At 45.2% G+C, this 20,653-nt stretch overlaps 1 protein-coding gene across 1 annotated transcript; it reads left to right on the plus strand.

Annotated features, from left to right (window-relative positions):
* The first annotated feature begins 228 nt into the window (after nt 1-228).
* Nucleotides 229-14,922, plus strand: LOC131754433 (zinc finger protein 555-like). The gene is given in 5 exon segments (XM_067033103.1): nt 229-557; nt 11,878-12,004; nt 12,429-12,612; nt 13,375-14,777; nt 14,780-14,922. Coding segments are annotated over 5 exon segments (1,776 nt in total). The 5' UTR covers nt 229-554; the 3' UTR covers nt 14,839-14,922.
* The last annotated feature ends 5,731 nt before the right edge of the window (nt 14,923-20,653 follow it).

Raw genomic sequence — 20,653 nt, forward strand, 5'->3', positions numbered from 1 at the left:
ACTTCCCGGTCCAGGAGGAGGACAAGAGGGGCCGCCGAACTGCGGGAGGACGCCGGGTTCGACCTCCCGAGAGCGGGTTCTGCTTGGAGCCCACGTCCCGCGCGGGCGGGTCGGTCCACAGCGTGTCACGAAGTCCTGTCACTCAATAACCAGAGGGCGGGCCTGGGAGGAATGTCCAATCAGATGCGACGGGGCGGTGCCCGGAGAACAATCAGGCGCTCACGGGCCCGGCCCAGAGAACTGTCCAATCAGGGGCTTCGGGGGCGGGTCTCGGGAAACCGTCCAGTCAGGGGCCCGGGCAGTAGCAATGCCCGAAGCACTGTCCAATCAGGACGGTGGGGCGTGAAGCATCTCCCAATCAAGAGCCAGGTGGAAGAGAGTGCCAGGAGCACCGTCCAGTCAGAGCACGCTCCCAGCCCGTGAGCGGGTAGTTCTCAGCCAGCCGTGGCACTCCTGCGCACCTGCGCCGCGCGGGCCTAGGTGTCCGGTCCCCGTACTTCTCACCTGCGCGGGCCGTGGCAAGGACGCCTGGGAGAGCCGGGAGCCCGGCGGAGATGGTGAGTCCGCGGGACCGGGGCCCGAGACCGGGAGGGCCTGTTACGAACCGTCCGGAACCGGCTGGAAGCGGTCGCGGGGTGGGGTCCCGGCGTCCTGTCCGGTCCCCGCTTGTGGGGCCGGTGTCTCAGGATTATCTGGGTGACCTAGATGTGCACAACTGCCCTCCTCCCGGAGGTCCAGGAACATCAGCCCCTGGTCGGCTCCTCCCAGTCGACAGCCTGCGGGAGCGGGCGGGGATCCTGGGGAGACCTGCTTGGGGGCCCTGGGCTGGGAGGGCGTCCTCTGGTAGGTCCTTCGTCCTATATGATCCCAGCCCCAGTTCTCATTCCCTGGAGGGACACTACTTGTCAGCTGACCGGACGCCTGAGGGGAAAAGACGGAAATGATTCCTGCCCCCTGGGTTCTCGCAAGAACCACACAAGGGAGAAAAACTAACGCAAAGGTCAAGGAAAGCCCATTGTGAGGTGGGGCAGCACCCCTCACCCCCTCCCACCCCCCAAGCCAAATGCATTGGCCACACAGCGGGGACACAGCCGGTGTCCTTTGTTCAGGGAGCACGTTAGTGAGCAGTGGGGGAGGGGTGCCCCTCGTGGTAGCGTAGCTGCACTTGACCCTGAGTCATCTGTGTCTGGGTACCAGTTCAGCACAACCCCTCCGTGGGTTTTTCACCTTGAAAAGATGTATTCACTTATTGGAACCTCAGATTTTCAGCAAGTGTAAAATACATTGAATTAGTACAGCAGGAAATCTAAGATAAAATACCTTCAAAGGGGGTGAGTTTCAGAAAAAAAAGAAAATGTCATACATTACGTTTGTTAAACATTCTTTTAAAATCTGCTCCTATCTGTAGTAAGTTTGTCAGGTCTGTCCCTTCCTGTACAGCTGAAGAGAAGTGAATACAGTACCACATAGTGTGGTAGGTGAAATTGGTGAATTTTAAAGATTCACCAAAAATACCAGTTATTTAATTTGTGACAGTAGATGATGCTGTTGTTTTTCATTATCTGCTATACACTTTGCTTAAATCTGCAGTAAATTAGTTATTGTCCATGGAAGAGGTGGGAATACACGGATGTTACTTAGATACCAGTTTGTCCTGTCGCATGTGTGGAAGTGTCTTATCATTTATGCTTGGCTCCCCGTGGGTACCCTGTGGTGAATCAGGTCTCCCCCTCCCCATAGACACAGGCCTGCTTCAGGCTCTGTTCCTTTCTGTAGATTTATTCGTCCATTCCTTTGCCAATTCCGTCCTGTCAGGAGTTGCTGCTGCTTTAAAACCCTTGCAGTGTGATAGACGGATTCCTGCCTGGTTCTTCGGAATATTTTGCCTGTTTGGGGGCATTTGTGTGTAAAATTAGTATTTGTCAAATCCTAAAAAACATCTGGTTTGGCAATTTTATGGAATTTTATAAAGACTGTCTTGGGAGGGTTGATCTTGGTAACACTGATTTCTTTTTAAGAACATGTGCCATCTTGTCATTTATTTCATTTTGCTTTGTTATTATCCTTCATGTTTTAAAATTTTTGTTAGGTTCTTTTTATAGCCTTCGTTAAACTGATTTTGTACTACTTCAATTTGGTTTTTACCATGGTATGTGTTATCTTTTTTTTTTTAGTAATAATTTTTATTGGAGTGTAGTTGATTAACAATGTGTTAGTTTCTTCTGTATGTGTTATCTTTTTTCCCTTTTTTAAAATTAATTTTTATTGGAGTATAGTTGCTTTACGATGCTATGTTAGTTTCTACTGTACAGTAGAGTGAATCAGCTATAGATATACGTATATCCCCTCTTTTTTGGATTTCCTTCCCATTTAGGTCACCACAGAGCACTGAGTAGAGTTCCCTGTGCTATACAGTAGGTTCTCATTAGTTATCTATTTTATACATAGCATCAATAGTGTATATATGTCAATCCCATTCTCCCAATTCTTCCCCCCCACCTCACCTCTCCCTTGGTATCCATATGTTTGTTCTCTTTGTCTGTGTCTCTACTTCTGCTTTGCAAGTAAGATCATCTATACCATTTTTCTAGATTCCAAATATATATGCGTTAATATACACTATTTGTTTTTCTCTTTCTGACTTAACTTCACTTTGTATGACAGTCTCTAGGTCCATCCACATCTCTACAAATGACCCAATTTCGTTCTTTTTTGTGGCTGAGTAATATTCCATTGTATATATGTACCACATGTTCTACATTTAGGTTGCTTCCATGTCCTGGCTATTGTAAATAGTGCTGCAGTGAACATTGGGGTGCATGTGTGTTTTTGAATTATGATTTTCTCTGGGTGTATGCCCAGTAATGGGATTGCTGGGTCATATGCTACTTCTGTTTTTAGTTTTCTAAGGAACCTCCATACTGTTCTGCATAGTGGCTCTATCAGTTTACATTCCCACCAACAGTGCATGAGGGTTCCCTTTTCTCCACATTTATTGTTTATAGATTTTTTTTTTAAGTTAAGTATTTTGTTGTGTTTTTTTTTTTTTTTTTTTTGCGGTATGCGGGCCTCTCACTGTTGTGGCCTCTCCCGTTGCGGAGCATAGGCTCCGGATGCGAAGGCTCAGCAGCCATGGCTCACGGGCCCAGCCGCTTCACAGCATGTGGGACCTTCCCGGACGGGGGCATGAACCCGTATCCCCTGCATCGGCAGGCGGACTCTGAACCACTGCGCCACCAGGGAAGCCCAAAGTTAAGTGTTTTTATAATTAATTAATTATTTAATTTATTTTTTTTGCGGTACGCAGGCATGAACCCTCATCCCCTGCATCGGCAGGCGGACTCTCAACCACTGCGCCACCAGGGAAGCCCTAAATTTTTTTTTTTTTTGGCTGCATTGGGTCTTTGTTGCTGTGCGTGGGCTTTCTCTAGTTGCGGCAAGCCGGGGCTACTCTTTGTTGTGGTGCATGGGCTTCTCATTGCAGTGGCTTCTCTTGTTGCAGAGCACGGGCTCTAGGTGCGTGGGCTTTAGTAGTTGTGGCTCACAACCTCAATAGTTGTGGCTCGCAGGCTCTAGAGGGCAGGCTCAGTAGTTGTGGCGCATGGGCTTAGTTGGTCCATGGCATGTGGGATCTTCCCAGACCAGGGTTCGAATCTGTGTCCCCTGCATTGGCAGGCGATTCTTAACCACTGCATCACCAGGGAAGTCCTGTTTGTAGATTTATTTTTTTTTAATTTATTTATTTATTTATTTTTGGCTGCATTGGGTCTTTGTTTCTTCGCGCGGGCTTTCTCTAGTTGCGGTGAGCAGGGGCTATTCTTCGTTGCAGTGCTCGGGCTTCTCATTGTGGTTGCTTCTCTTGTTGCAGAGCACAGGCTCTAGGCGCATGGGCTTCAGTAGTTGTGGCTCGCGGGCTCAGTCGTGGTGCGCGGGCTCAGTAGTTGTGGTTCACGGACCCTAGAGCACAAGCTCAGTAGTTGTGGTACATGGGCTTAGTTGCTTCATGGCATGTGGGATCTTCCCAGACCAGGGTTCGAATCTGTGTCCCCTGCATTGGCAGGCGGATTCTTAACCACGGTGCCACCAGGGAAACGCTGTTTGTAGATTTTTTTTTTTTTTTGCGGTACGCGGGCCTCTCACTGTTGTGGCCTTTCCCGTTGCGGAGCACAGGCTCCGGACGTGCAGGCTCAGCGGCCATGGCTCACGGGCCTAGCCGCTCCGCGGCATGTGGGATCTTCCCGGACCGGGGCACGAACCTGTGTCCCCTGCATCGGCAGGCGGACTCTCAACCACTGCGCCACCAGGGAAGCCTTGTAGATTTTTTTGGTGATGGCCATTCTGACCAGTGTGCGGTGATACCTCATTGTAGTTTTGATTTGCATTTCTCTGATAATTAGTGATGTTGAGCATCTTTTCATGTATTTGTTGGCCATCTGTATGTCTTCTTTGGAGAAATGTCTATTTAGGTCTTCTGCCCATTCTTTGATTGTGATGTTTGTTTTTTTGATATTGAGCTGCATGAGCTGTTTGTATATTTTGGAGATTAATCCTTTGTCCGTTGCTTCGTTTTCAAATATTTTCTCCCATTCTGAGGATGGTCTTTTCATCTTGTTTATGGGTTGGTTGCTTTGCTGTGCAAAGCTTTTAAGTTTCATTAGGTCCCATTTGTTTATGTATGTGTTATCTTTTTAAAGTGAACTTTCCAACTTGCTGTTGCTATTAATTAGAATGGTAATGAAATTTATTTTTATGTTGAATTTTTATCCTGAGATCTTGTTCAGAATCTTATTGTACGATTATCTTTGTGTTCTGTTGGTGTCATACATGTGCAGCTGTTGAGTTAGGCATTAAGACAAGTGTCTCCTGGCATTGCACATTTGTGCATTTTCCAGATTGGATTGCTAAGGTAATGTTGACTGAGAGTCAGATCAGCTGTCCACACTTCATTTGTACCTAATTGAGAAAACAGTGAACTTCATATCATTTATACGTTCTTTGGTCTCGTTCGAATATTCTTTTGTCCATTTTCCTTTATCCAGTCATGCACATTACCATCTATTCCCCATTGGTAAGAGTGTTTTTTTATGTATAACTGTTGAATATTATAAAATGGCTTTCAGCAACTCTAAGATGATTACAGGTAAATCCCGTGAATTGATTTTAGAGTTTTCTGTTGTATTATATAACATCAGTGCAGGAAATGCATGTGACATACGTACAGTTGACAGAAATATTTTTAAAAAGTAATCCTCTGTTGAATGAAACTCAGCCCTAAATGTAGAACAAGCTTTCTTAAAAGACTTCTAGGGCTTCCCTGGTGGCGCAGTGGTTGAGAGTCCGCCTGCCGATATGGGGGACACGGGTTCGTGCCCTGGTCCGGGAGGATCCCACATGCCGCGGAGCGGCTGGGCCCGTGAGCCATGGCCGCTGAGCCTGCGCGTCCGGCGCCTGTGCTCCACAACGGGAGAGGCCACAACAGTGAGAGGCCCGCATAGCAAAAAAAGAAAAAAAAGACTTGAAGAACCCCAGTGGCAGGCCCCTCTGCCACTCTCCAAATATCACCAATATGTTGAGTATGTTGAATTACGTGAAGATATATATAATTATATATAATTATGTGTGTATATATGTGTTTTTTAGATTTTTAGGTGCCAGTTTGTGGTCTTATCTCAAATGGTTATTTTACTGTTCTCCCTTACTCTGCCCTGCAGCCATCCATTCATATATGTGTATATCGATATCAATGTGTATATACACACATGTGAAAATCTCTGCCCCCCTCTCTCTATATATATGTATATATATATATATATATATATATATACCCCCTCCAAATCCCCTTGCTCTGCCACATTTTCCTCAGTAATTATATTTGATTTGCTTATTTACTGCTTTCCTCCAAAAGAATTTAAGATCCACGTGATTCAGAATTTTTGTTTTGTTAGTGCTGTAGCCCTAGTGCCTGCAAGTACTGTAACCTAAATAAATTTTACTAAATGAAAGAGCCAGAGGTCAGGTCTTCAAACAAAGCGTTTTTGCATGGGCACGGGGCTTTGGCAGGAGAAGCAGTGTGAGATGTAAGGATGGAATAGGATGTTTCTGTTGGCTGCTCTCCACAGCGCCCGGCAGAAGCTAGCTTATCTCCTCATCACAGTGGGAAGTAACAGTCACACTAGCAAAACAACTGTGAGGTGTGTGTGAAAGAAGGGCAGGTGTACCAAGCTGGCATGATGTTATTAATTCACTGTTCTGCATTTCCTCTCAACTCGTTTTAATCTTGTCTGCTTTACAGAGTTATTATAAGTATATATGAGCTAATGCGTGCAAAGCTCTTTGTCTTTCTCATATAATGTGTGCTCAATGGCACATTTAAAAAATTAATATTGTAATATAACAAAAATATTTTTAAAAAGAATGAAAAAATTCCTACAAAAACAAAAAAAGAAAATAATTAATATTGTAAAGTGTTAGATATTTGATGGTTTCAAGCTAGGTGTGTTGGGAGTCCCTGTCTTAGTCAGCTGGGGCAACTGTAAGCTGGGTGGCTTATACACAGCAGACCTTTGTTTCTCACAGTTCTGGAGGCTGGAAGTCCAAGATGAAGGCACCAGCAGATTCAGTGTCTGGTGAGAGTCTGCTTCCTGGTTCGTAGGTGGCCGTCTTCCCGTTGTGTCCTCACACAGCAGAAGGGTCCAGGGAACTCTTTGGGGTCCTTTTTATAAGGGCAAATCCCATTCCTGGCCACCTCCAAAAGGCCCACCTCCAAACACGATCACATTGGAGATTAGGTTTTGACATGAACTTTGGGGGAACATAAACCTTCAGTCTGTAGCAGTCCCCATGACCACCCTAGGTTCAGAGATTCACTAGGAGGCCTCCCAGGCTTCGATGTATAGTCTGCTCATGGCTGTGATTTCTTTTTTTTTTTTTTTACGTTACACGGGCCTCTCACTGTTGTGGCCTCTCCCGTTGCGGAGCACAGGCTCTGGACGCGCAGGCTCAGCGGCCATGGCTCATGGGCCTAGCTGCTCCGTGGCATGTGGGATCTTCCCGGACCGGGGGACGAACCCATGTCCCCTGCATTGGCAGGCGGACTCTCAACCACTGCACCACCAGGGAAGCCCATGGCTGTGATTTCTGACTGCAAGAATAAAGCACAGTCAACAGGACTGGGTACCTTTCTCCCTGCACTGAGACTGTCCTAAGCCCTTTTTGTCTTGTTTGCCTTAGAGTCCCAACTAAGCCTGTGGCTGGGCAATCAGCCTCTGAAGGTCATCCGAAATAGGTTTTCAAAAGGGCTTTTTAGCAAACTGAAAACTTCTACCTAAAATTCCAAAAGTATATCTTTACTTAAAGATTGCCTGTCTTTTTGTTTACCTCTTTTTTTAAAAAATAAATTCATTTATTTAGTTATTTATTTATTTTTGGCTGTGTTGGGTCTTTGTCGCTTCGTGTGGGCTTTCTCTAGTTGCATTGAGCGGGGGCTACTCTTCATTGCGGTGCACGGGCTTCTCATTGCGGTGGCTTTTCTTGTTGCAGAGCACAGGCTCTAGGCGTGTGGGCTCAGTAGTTGTGGCTCGTGGGCTCTAGAGTGCAGGCTCAGTAGTTGTGGCACATGGGCTTAGTTGCTTCACGGCATGTGGGATCTTCATGGATCAGGGCTTGAACCCGTATCCCCTGCATTGGCAGGCAGATTCTTAACCACTGCACCACCAGGGAAGTCCCTGTTTATCTCTTTTTGAACCTCCAGTGGGTAAAAGTCATAGTAAAAAATCACTTATGGAGACCTAATCTTGTTTCTGATACTTAGGGTTCAAATTCCAACCCAGGCACCAGTTGGAAACAGCAAGGAAGCTGTGTCTCATTTTTCTTTGCACTGATGGGGATGATCTCTCTAGCACAAGCAAATACCATTAGTATCCATTTTTGCCATCCAAGCAGGTGTAGTAGCCACAAAACAAAACCATTTTAAGTAAAGAAAAAAAAAATTTCTCCTCCCCTTTTTTTCCCCTCATTGCAATCAAACCTTGTGTTCATTTCCAAGGGCTGCCATAACAAATTACCACAATGTGGGTGTTCTCTCACATTTCTGGAGGCTGAAGTCCAAAATGAAGGTGTTGGCAGTATCATGCTCCCTCAGAATTCTCTAGGGTCCTGGGGTCATTTCCTGTCTCTTATAGCTTCTGTATCCCCAGGCGTTCCATTGCTTGTGGCAGCATGATTCCAGTCTCTACGTCCATCTTCTTCCTCTGCTGCCTTCTCTGTGTGGCTCTGTCTTCACATGGCATTTTCCCCATCTCCTTTGGACACCAGTCATTGGATTAGGGCCCATCCTAATGACCTCATCTTAGTTTGATTACATCTGCAAAGACCCTATTTCCAAGTAAGGTCACATTTATACGTATCAGGGGTTAGGATTTCAGCCTGTCCCTGTAAACATATTTAGCGTTTACAGGAATAGCATTACAGCTGGGAAGATCTTGGCTGGCACATGTGGGTGGGCCAGGAGGCCCAGCAGCTAGGCTGAAGAAAGGCTGGCTATCACCTCCCCTTTGGTTTGTCTAAAATTTTGTTTCAGCTCTACGAACTGGTTTAACTTTTTTTCTCCTGATGCAGTACAATCTTTTAACATTTTTTGCCTATCCAAAGCTCACTTTTGGGAACTTGCTGGCCCTTTCTCCTCCTGCCTGGAAGAGAGAGCAAAAATCAAAGGTGTCACCTGTGCTGAACTTTGATTTTCTTCTCACTTGGCCTCCATGGCCACAGGCAGCTGGTATATCCAGTGAGCTGGCCCTCCTGGAGTTGGATTGCTTATTTGTACCTCAGTCAACATATTTTTTTTGGCAGGGGCGGGGTGGGGGGGGCTGGCACGGCTTGTGGGATCTTAGTTGCCCGACCAGGGATGGAACCCAGGCCCCAGCAGTGAAAGCACCGAGTCCTAACCACTGGACAGCCAGGGAATTCCCATCCCTCATTCAACTTTTAGCCTCACACCAGACAGCTCAGCTGCCCTTTCATACCCCGGATGACTCCATAGCTACCCTGCTGCAAAGGTTTGCCATCCCCTCCCCCTTCACCCTCTCACTTCCCAGACAGTGCTTTTGCTATATTTTAGTGAATCGGGGTTGCTCTAGCAAATCCCAGTTCTAATGTGTCTGGTGTCCCCAAGACCACCCCTAGGTCCTGCAGGTAGGACTCACGTGACAGCATATAGTTGGAGTCATGACTATGATTTGTTACAACAAAAGAACACAGCAGAATCAGCAAAGGGAAAAGGCACATGAAGAGAAATGTGAAGGAAACCAGGTGCAGGCTTTTAAGAGTCCTTTCCCAGTGGAGTCGCACATAACACACCTGATAGCCCCAGCGATGAGTTGTGACAGCATGTGAAATACCATCTACCAGAAGCTCACTGGGGACTCAGTTCATCGGGGGTTTTTATCAGCTCACAGCTGATCATGTGAGCATCCTCTGCGCAACAAGGACCCAAAGCCCTGACTCCCAGGCGAAAAGCAGGTGCTCAGCAGTAACAGTGTTGTCTGCACAGTCAGAGACAGGGAGTAATAATTAGGGTGATGTGAAACCTTCAGAAATTAAAGTTCCCACACACTGGCCAAGGCCAACCTTGCCAGCAGTCACTGCCAAGGATAAAGTTAAGGTTTGCAATGTCAACTCCTTTCCTGCACACTAGGTAGAGGAAACACTACAGATAACTGTACGGAGAGCATCTCACCTCCAGAAGCTCCAGAAGCTCCAGAAGCTCCTGTTCCCTGTATAGTAGGGATATTCCTGTTATGCTGCTACTCTGTTGAATATGTACGAAATACTGGCATCAGGATTATTACATGAGAGTGTTTTCTTTCCCCGCTCATGGATGTTAGTGGGTTGATGTGATGAACTTTTTAAAAAACCATGGCTTAAGGGAGGCATGCAGCTCAGTGGTCCCTGTGCTTAGGGGTTGGCCTGACACACTCATGTGCCCACCAGGGGAGGGACATGGACATGAGAGAAATTGAGAGTGCAGCCTCCAGGATGGTTTGTGTGGAATCAGTGTCTCCTGGAATTTGAGGCAAGGGAGTGTTTCCTTTGTAGGAAAGCACTGCTGAATCCTCTGTGTATTTTATACTCAAGGCTAAATTTGCTGTCAGATGTTTTCTTTTCAAAATTAATTAATTAATTTCTTTTTGTCTGCATTTGGTCTTTGTTGCTGCACGTGGGCTTTTCTCTAGTTGTGGCAACCGGGGGCTACTCTTCGTTGTGGTGCGTGGGCTTCTCATTGCGGTGGCTTCTTTTGTTGTGGAGCATGGGCTCTAGGCACGTGGGCCTCAGTAGTTGTGGCTTATGGGCTCTAGGCACACAGGCTCAGTAGTTGTGGCTCATGGGCTTAGTTGCTCCGTGGCATGTGGCATCTTCCCAGGCCAGGGCTCAAACCTGTGTCCCTTGGGTTGGCAGGTGGATTCTCAACCACTGTGCCACCAGGAAAGCCCACTGTCAGAAGTTTTTGATGTTAAAGTCCTTTGCAAAGTAGGACTCTTAACCTTATCCTCAAGGTCTGTAAGAGTACTCTTTTATGGGTCTGGTAGAAGAGCTGTTTTGGCATCATGTAACCTGTGTGTGTGTGTGTGTGTGTGTGTGTGTGTGTGTGTGTGTGTGAACTCAGAACTGGTGGGCAGCAGCACTGGCTCAGGAGTTTAGGTAACATATGCAGTTTTGACGTCCTATTTTCATGAAAATACACAGAGGAAAAGAGTAGAAACTGAGCTGGTGATAGCTATTACACAAAAATCTTAAAATTAATTAACTTCTTCAAAAGAAATATTTCATTCAGCCAGTTGGACTGTCCTGATGGCCTGGAGTTCTTTAAGACAGTGTGGCTTGGATGGACCTAGAGTCTGTCATACAGAGTGAAGTAAGTCAGAAAGAGAAAAATACCATATGCTGACACACACACACACACACACACATATATGGAATCTAGAAAAAAAAAGGGTTCTGAAGAACCTAGGGGCAGGACAGGAATAAATATGCAGACGTAGAGAATGGACTTGAGGACATGGGGAGGGGGAATGGTAAGCTGGGAAGAAGTGAGAGTAGCATGGACTTATATACACTACTAAATGTAAAATAGATAGCTAGTGGGAAGCAGCGTATAGCACAGGGAGATCAGCTCGGTGCTTTGTGACCACCTAGGGGGGTGGGTTAGGGAGGGTGGGAGGGAGATGCAAGAGGGAGGAGTTATGGGGGTATATGTATACGTATAGCCAATTCACTTTGTTATACAGCAGAAACTAACACACCACTGTAAAGCAATTATACTCCAATAAAGATGTTAAAAAAAAAAAAAAAAAAGATAATATGGCTAGCAGGCCCTTGCAGCAAGTTGCGTTCCCACAGGCCCATGGGCCTCTCATATGGTGGCGGAAAGAGAAGGAAAAGTTCCCAGTCCTTCATTGTGTTTGTATTCCTTAAACCTCATCAAGGTTGACCTTGGGCTTCATGTGCTTATGGATGTTGTACAGTAGGAAGGAGCTAAAGTCACTTGTGTCACAAGGGATTGATGGGTCTTAAAATGCAAGTATTATTTCATTTGTTTAGCATATTTTTCGTTTCTCCAATGTGGTCTAAACCCTTTGGTTAGAGAAGAATAAGACTTGAATGGTCACAGTAAAAGTGTAGAGATAAGTTCAATGTGTTAGTGCTGTTAAATCTATGAGGATAATCTATGATTGTGGACATAAAGTAGGAGGTGTGATGACTGAATCACAGAGTAGATGTTAGGTGACCACAGAATCTTATTTGAACTTCCTGTGACTTGAGTCCAGTTGTTCAATGCTGTGAGTCTCACCCATGTTCCTGCACATATCTTGGGTGTTTCAGAACTCGGTGGTCTTTGAGGATGTGGCCGTGGACTTCACTCTGGAGGAGTGGGCTTTACTGGATTCTGCTCAGAGGGAGCTCTACAGAGATGTGATGCTGGAAAACTTCAGAAACCTGGCCTCAGTGGGTAAGAATGACATCATTCCCTCACGTAGTCATTTAGAGACAAGCATTTCTGGCACATCACTGTTCCAAGAATTGGACTGTGGAAAGGAAATACGTTAACTAATAAGACAGACACGGTCATAACCATCATAGAGCTAGAATCTAATAGTTTCTCCCCATGAGACTGAGAATCTGTGTATTAAACTGAGTTTTTCTTTCTGTAAAGAAAGCTCCTTTTGCATCATTGGTGGATATAGATTTCATGGGGCCCAGTGAGGTCTGTTTTTGAACCATATGAGAATTTTACTGTGTTTATTAAAGTGCTTACCATTTTGACCCCTTACACTTGTTACTGATGAAGTCTTGACATAGCTAAACTCCTCAGTGTCCTTTTTGGCTAACAGGTACCTCCTTTCTTGTAAGATTTGTTCTCTTTTTGCTTTCAGATGATGAGACTCAATTTAAGGCCAATGGGTCAGTTTCTCAGCAGGATATTTATGGGAATAAAATATCCAAGGAGCATAAAATATCAAAGTTCACTGGAAATGATTCCTTGGCCTCCGTCTTAGGAAAAATTTGGGAAGAACTCAACCTTGAAGATCAGCACATAGATCAAGGGAGACATCCGAGGTGAGTTGCACTCATGAGAGAAAGCAGTATTCCAGTAGGGAATCTTAGTATGTCATAAAGTTTAAAAAGCAAACAAACAAAACACATGTAAGCCTAGATCAAATTTGTTTATTCATAGAGATTTTCACGATGATTTTTTTTCTTAAATGTGACATTGATGTTGTGTGATAGAAACAGCTGAAAACAATCAACAGAAGAGCCCATGTTTAAGAAACATTGTTTTTGTAATCATTGTGGTTGAGCCCCCTTCTGTGGCATTGAGTTCATTCCACTTTAAAAGAAGTCAGATAAGGCTTCCCTGGTGGCACAGCGGTGGGGAATCCGCCTGCCAGTGCAGGGGACATGGGTTCGAGCCCTGGTTGGGGAAGATCCCACATGCTGTGAAGCAGCTAAACTCGTGCGCCACAACTACTGAGCCTGCGGTCTAGAGCCTGTGAGCTACAACTACTGAGCCCATGTGCCACAACTACTGAAGCCCGTGCACCTAGAGCCCGTGCTCCGCAGCAAGAGAAACCACCGCAGTGAGAAGCCCGCGCACTGCAACGGAGAGTAGCCCCCACTCACCATGACTAGAGAAAAGCCCTCGCGCAGCAATGAAGACCCAACGCAGCCAAAAATAAATAAATAAAATAAATTTATTTTTTAAAAAAGTCGGGGAGAAAACCTATCCATCCACCGAAATTGGTGAAAATGTAATTCTCATACTTACTAATAAATCATTATTAATCAAACAATTGATAACATGCTTCTCATTTTTAACAGAAATCATGTGGTGGAGAGACTCCACGAAAGTAATGATCAATGTGGGGAAGGCTTCAGTCAGACTCCAAATCTTAACCTGTACCAGAAAACTCTTTCTGGAGTAAAAAGGTATGAATGCAGTGCAGATGGAAAAGTCTTCACGCATCATTCATCCCTCAAGAGTCACATCACTGTTTGCACTGGACACAAACCGTATCAGTGTCAGGAATGTGGGCAGGCCTACAGTTGTCGTTCACACCTAAGGACGCATGTGAGAACCCACAGTGGAGAGAGACCCTATGTGTGTCAGTTATGTGGAAAAACTTTTCCTCGTACTTCTTCCCTCAACCGGCATATAAGGATTCATACTGCAGAGAAAAGCTATGAATGTCAGCAGTGTGGGAAAGCCTTCATTGATTTTTCAAGTCTTACTAGTCATGTGAGAACTCATACTGGAGAGAAGCCATATAAATGTAAGGAATGTGGGAAAGCTTTCAGTTATTCCTCAACTTTTCGAAGACACATGATAACACACACTGGAGAGAAGCCCTATAAATGTATGGAATGTGGGGAAGCCTTCAGTTATTCCTCAACTTTTCGAAGACACATGATATCACACACTGGGGAGACACCACATAAATGTAAGGAATGTGGGGAAGCCTTCAGTTATTCCTCGGCTTTCCGAAGGCACATGATAACACACACGGGAGAGAAGCCCTATGAATGTAAACAGTGTGGGAAAACCTTCATTTATCTCCAATCCTTTAGAAGGCATGAAAGGATTCACACTGGAGAGAAACCCTATGAATGCAAGCAATGTGGAAAAGCCTTCATTTATCCCCAGTCATTTCGAAGGCATGAAAGGACGCATGGTGGAGAAAAACCCTATGAATGTAACCAGTGTGGTAAGGCATTCAGCCACCCCTCATCCTTTCGAGGACACATGAGAGTGCACACTGGAGAGAAACCTTACGAGTGCAGGCAGTGTGGAAAAACTTTCAACTGGCCCATATCCTTGCGAAAACATACGAGAACACACACTAAAGAGAAACCCTACGAATGTAAGCAATGTGGGAAAGCCTTCAGTTTGTCCGCTTGCTGTCAAGAGCACGTGAGAATGCATCCTGGAGACAATTCATATGAATGCAAGCTCTGTGGGAAAGCTTTCAGTTGCCACATCTCCTTACAAAGACACATGAGAAGGCACACTGCCGAGAAGCTTTATGAATGCCAGCAATGTGGGAAAGCCTTCAGCTGGCCTGAACTTTTGCAACAGCACGTGAGGACACACACTGCAGAGAAACCTTACGAATGTAAGGAATGTGGTAAAGTCTTCAAATGGCCCTCATCTTTACCAATACATATGAGAATGCACACTGGAGAGAAACCATATGAATGTAAGCAGTGTGGGAAGGCCTTCAGTTGTTCCTCATCCTTAAGAAGACATGTGAGGATACATACTACCAAGAAACACTACATATGTAACTCGGGAAATCCTCCTGCAAATGAATTCATGCACAGTGCTTCAGAAAATTCACATCAGGAGAGAAATCTTATAAAAGTTGTAAACCTGGTATTGCCTTTATGAGTCCTTCATCTCTAAAGTGGACCCATAAGGAGTGTATTTCCAGTTCTTTTGCAAATAAACATTTAGATGAAAATTAACTGTTGAAGTACTCTTTTGGCTACGGTACGTAAATTTTGCAGGAAGTGTTTTTTCTTATGTTTTAGGAAATAAAACATTTATCTTTACAGTTTGTTAGACTCATGGGTGATTTGAAGTGTATTTTTAATATATAAGTAGTTTTAATATGTTAGTTCTTTAAATTGTCCTTTAAGGGGTTATTGGAATAATGACACTGTGGTATTTGTTTGGACTTTCCTACTGGCTTAGTGTGGCAGATACTGGATAATCAACCATTATATGTTTTCCACCATGGATTGAGAGAATCTTTATTTGTTTATTTAGACCAGTGGAGGCTTATTCTGTTTTTCTTCTAAATAGTTGGCAGAAATTTGTAATTATGCAGAGTTCTTCCAAGTGTACAGTCTTATGTGAATTGTTACTTCCAGCTTTGCCCTTTGCTTTGTCCTTGCTTGTGATAGTGAATTAAACAGTGGGTTTTTACTTAAGAGACGCTTGTGATATGACCATGAGATACAGAGTTCTGGCTTATGTTTTGTCAGCATGGGTAATGTTAGGAGCTACAGTTCCCAGAATCCCTTCCCTTTATGATTCTGTGTTCGAATTTACCAGTAGCCTATTGGCATGAGACTTGGAAGGCAGAAATGAAGCCATTACTAAGTTTTTGCAGCCACATTAAAGTATGAGAGAGAGATGCATAGGGGCTACTTGGAAACCAGCTTTCAGCCAGTTTTCCTGATTGTTGGCCTTACCAATCAAGAGTATCATCAAAAGAAATGCCAATTACTTGATTTCTATTTTTCTCAGAGTTATAGGCTTCCATAAATACCTCCAAGAGCTTGGTGTCAGGGATTCAGTCATGTGGTCAGGCACTCACAATTTGGATTTTCCTACAAACCCTAACATGTCCTGCAGACCACTAATTCAGACTCATGTTTAGTGATCTCTGATGCTGTGATTCCACTCTTCTCTAGATGTTAACATATTTTACAAGGTCTAATTTGTATAGCGAACTCTTTGTTCTCAAAACTTTTAGTGACTCTCTGATCGTGATTCTACCACAAAAGCTACAATGTTGCAGGAAAACAAAGCAACCTATGGGACTTTGTTAAGGTATTGTATTTTTTTTTTTTTTTTTTTTTCTGGCTGCACCATGTGGCATGCAGAACTTCCCTGACCAGGGATCAGACCTGTGCCCTCTGCATTGGAAGTGCAGAGTCTTAACCACTGCACCACTAGGGAAGTCCTACTGTATTGTTAAATGTGCTGACTCAGTCCTATGTGAGAACAAACATATTCCTCGTGAATTTGGGGAGATGTCTGTTACAGCTGAATGCAGTTCCTTGATATGGGTTTAATTATTATGTTTGATTCTAAGTCACTAAAAACAGTGTTTATTTTCAAGAAAAATCTTCTGTAAGTATGTCTTAGAAATGTCTCGTTTACTGTGTTTCCAAATCACTTGTATACTAACTGTATTAGTTTCCTAGGGCTTCTGTAAAAAAGCACCACACAACTGGGTGGCTAGGGCAACAGAAATTTTTGTCTCACAGTTCTGGAGCAGAAGTCCGAAGTTAAGATGTTGGGAGGACCGTGCATCCTCTGAAAGTGCTAAGGAAATATGTGTTCCAGCACTCTCCTAGCTTCTGTTAGCTCATTGGCTTGCAACAAGCATAACTAATCTTCTCATGGGGGCTTCCCTGGTTGCGCAGTGGTTAAGAATCCGCCTGCCAATGCAGGGGACACGGGTTCAAGCCCTGGTCCAGGAAGATCCCACATGCTGCGGAGCAACTAAGCCTGTGTGTCACAACTACTGAGCCCACATACCACAGCTGTTGGAGCCCACGCTCCTAGAGCCAGTGCTCCACAACAAGAGAAACCTGCACACTGCAATGAAGAGTAGCCCCCGCTCGCTGCAACTAGAGAAAGCCCACGCTCAGCAACAAAGACCCAACGCAGCCCCCCCGCAAAAAAAAATCCTCACATGGCATTCTACTTGTGCATGCCTGTCTCTTCATATGGCATTCTTTTTATAAGGACACCATACATATTGGGTTAAGGCCCATCCTATTTTAGTATGACCTCAACTATATCTGCAACAACCATATTTTCAAATAAGGTCACATTCTGAGATACTGGAACTTTTAACATGAATTTTGGGGGGAACACAGTTCAACCCATAATACTAACAAATGTTATTATTTTTCATGTACTGAGAATATGTTAAAGTATTCCATTGCAATTATGGATTTTAAATCAACTAATATTGTTAATTTAAGCATTATACAGTCAGACAATATTAGCTGGCATATACAAGTTAAGGTGTTTTTTGTCATATAAACATTTTTATTACATCAACATCTGCCATTAAATGGATTGCTTATTCATTGTTAATAATAAAAGCTTAAATAATGGTTTTGTCAATGGTCTCTAACCAAAAGCCACCAGGACCACATTGGTTTGACCAAAGAAAATTGGATGTATTGAGTTAAAGCAATTTGAATGAATGCACAGACAGTGGGATGTACCAGTCAGAGGTTGTTTGGAAGAATATATTTTTCGATTTGGGCTGGTGTTTGGTGAGTGTAGAAAGCATAAGTAATTGAGGTTGGCTAAAACTAATTGGTAGAACAGAAGCAGTCAGTTATTTTTATTAAAGAGCAGTTGATGTCTAATCTCTAATTTTTTTTCCGTGCTAACTTAGGTTTTCTTTTTTTTGTTTGTTTGCGGTACGCGGACCTCTCACTGCTGTGGCCTCTCTCGTTGCGGAGCACAGGCTCCGGACGTGCAGGCTCAGCGGCCATGGCTCACGGGCCCAGCTGCTCCGCGGCATGTGGGATCTTCCTGGACCGGGGCACGATAACTTAGGTTTTCATAGCACTCCATAGTTTGATGTGATTTGACAATCATCTGTACCTCCTTCCCTCCTATCATTCAGATGCTGACAAGCACAGGGAGCACAGAGTTGCCCAAACTCATGTATCTCATAAAAATGGAATGTCAGGTTTGAAGGTTTTAGTTTTGCTTAATCTTTATTGGGAAGTGTTGGACATTTAACACCGGAAGGCAAGTGTGATTTCTGAATTTTAGAAAAATGGCATCAAGTTTTACAAAAAGACTCCTAACAAAGGAAGGCTTTCCTTTTATGAGATGTGGATAGGACAAGAGTATAGGAAACAAAACAGGTCAGTGATTATGGGTGGGGCATTTGATAACAAATGGGCACCTGTGTTCTTTTCAGGGTGATGGCATGTTCATTTTGACTGTTGGTGTTATCTCTGCACTTATAAGAACTCATGGCACTTCACTTAAAATAGTGAATTTTACTGCATGTATATTAAAAATAATAGAAAAACAAAGCCTTCGTTTGCTAAGGGAATTTTAAAACGCCTGAACCTTGACACCCACCCCACCCCCATCTTGGGATCCTCAATAAATGCTGAAGGACCTGGAGGGGGTGGGGAGAAGGACTTGGGGCCAAACAGATTCTTGGAACTTGGTCTAAAGTTAGGGAACACCCGCGAGTACCACGTCTGTCAGCCTCGCACAACAGGAGAGAAGTGAAAGGGCTCCTGGAATCTTTCTCCGAGTTTATGCCAGGTTCCTCCAGTGAGATCTCTGGGAATGCTCTGGTCTGAACCATAAAAGTACCCCTACAGTTCTCCCCAAGAGACCTGCCTGGGGGCATCTTAATCCTTTGGCATCAGCGTCATGCCTTTCCTGGGCCTGTCTGGAGGCCATCCAGCTCTAAAATTGCATCAGGCCGGGTCCTGTGACTTCTTGCTAGGAGACTTCATGAGGGTTCTACACTCCCGCTCGTGGAATGTTGTGGCAGCCGCATGGGTCTGGGAGATGACAAAAACACAGCAGTAGCAGAACCTGCGACAAAGCGACAGACGGCCTGTGGCCACAGCAACCCCTGCTTCCTCAGGAGCATCAGCTCAGCGCCTACAAGCTCCAAGGCGCACACCAATCTCAAAACCTCCAGGGACGTCAAAGGGACATCCAGCCATGGCCTACCCATCCACGCGCACACACATATACACCCACCGCCCCATGATCATCCACCACCAGAAGATTTAGGTTGCAGGTGCGCCAATCCCGCTCAAACTGCTCAGTTCCTGTCGCGCCTCCTCCCCACCTCCCCTCTGGGTCGAGCCCCACCGCAGTGCATGCGCACTTCTGCTAACGCCTGCGCTCAGCGTAGTCTCAGCGCTCAGCGTAGTCTCAGCCGCTGTGGCTTGTGGGAAATGGAGATCTCAGAAGCCAACACCCAGAGCCCCGCCCCCAGGCTCCTCCCGGCATGCAATGCGACCTCCTCTTAAACGCCGCTGGAGACACCGGGGATCGCAGATTTCTTAGAAGTGTGCAGGTGGTCGTGGGTTGGGCGACTGAGAGGCCGCCGGGGGAAAGATGCAAGTCGGGTCACCACCTCTTGCGCATAAGCAAGACTTATCTCTGTGGCCTGGAGATGTGTGGCCCGCGCTCCCTAAGCGCCCATCCTCGGAGTCTCTCCGGGAGGACATTGGGGCCACCCAGGGCGGGCGGAGTGGAGTCTACAGGCACATGAGACGAGCAGAGAGTGCTGTCGAGGGGACCACAGTGCAGGACACATGGCTGCCAGTCGACAAGATAGACAGCATTGCTGCCCACATTGAGTTTCCAGTTGGAAAGCAAAGTGACAAAGGGTAAAGGTAGTGATGAGTGTGTCGCTGATAGAATCCTCAGCAGTGTGGGGAGCTGGAACATCATAACCCAAGCCATGTGGGGCCCCTGACACTTCTTCCACAGGTTGGGTTCTTGTGGTTCTTAGGGAGAGAGGCGTTTTGTACTGTGCAGGTTCAGAAAGTGTGAAGTCCCTGTTCCAGGAGGAGAGATAACAAGTGAAATAGATGACGTATCTGATGTTGGTTAGTTCTAAGTAAAGAGAGCTGTTGGGGAGTGGGGGAGTCGCAGAGGCTGTAGGCTGTGTATCTCTGGGAGTGTATTAGTTTCTCTGGAGACATCATCTTTGCCAGTGTGTCTGAATTTGTGTGTCTGTGTCTGAGTGTGTCCACATGTATGTCCCAGTGACACAGTTTGTCAGATTTTGTCATGCCACCACATGCATTTGTCTGGGAAAGTTCAGGTGTTTGAGTGGTGGTTCCTGTGTTCTGACAGGAGTACCGATTGTCTGTGCATCTCACTGCATGGATGACTGTAGTGTTTCTCTGTCTCTGGGTTTTCCCCAGTGTGTGTACTGAAATTTTTGAGATCTACTCTCTTAGTAACTTTTAAATACATAGTACAGTATTATTAACTATAGTCACCTTGCTGTTAATTACATCCCCATGACTTTGTGTGTGTGTGTCTATTCATTGCTTCATCTCCAGCATGTAGAACAGGACCTGGTACATAGGTGATCAATAAACTCTAGTTGAATGACCAGGTTCAGATACTTATATATTCACACACAAACAATGAGTGTTTTGTTCAGAGCTCAGAACAGACCCATACAGTTCTCACCCCCTTCCCATGTGGCAGAGTGATGCCCCTTGGCACTCAAAACAAATCCCAAAGGAGGGTCTTTCAGCCGACCTGGTGAAGGAGGGGACCTCACAATGATGAGCCCTCACCGTGCATAACATTTGAAGGGACTGACCGTAAGAAACTGCC

Source organism: Kogia breviceps, chromosome 4 (assembly GCF_026419965.1).
Source record: "Kogia breviceps isolate mKogBre1 chromosome 4, mKogBre1 haplotype 1, whole genome shotgun sequence".
Classification (NCBI taxonomy): domain Eukaryota; kingdom Metazoa; phylum Chordata; class Mammalia; order Artiodactyla; family Physeteridae; genus Kogia; species Kogia breviceps.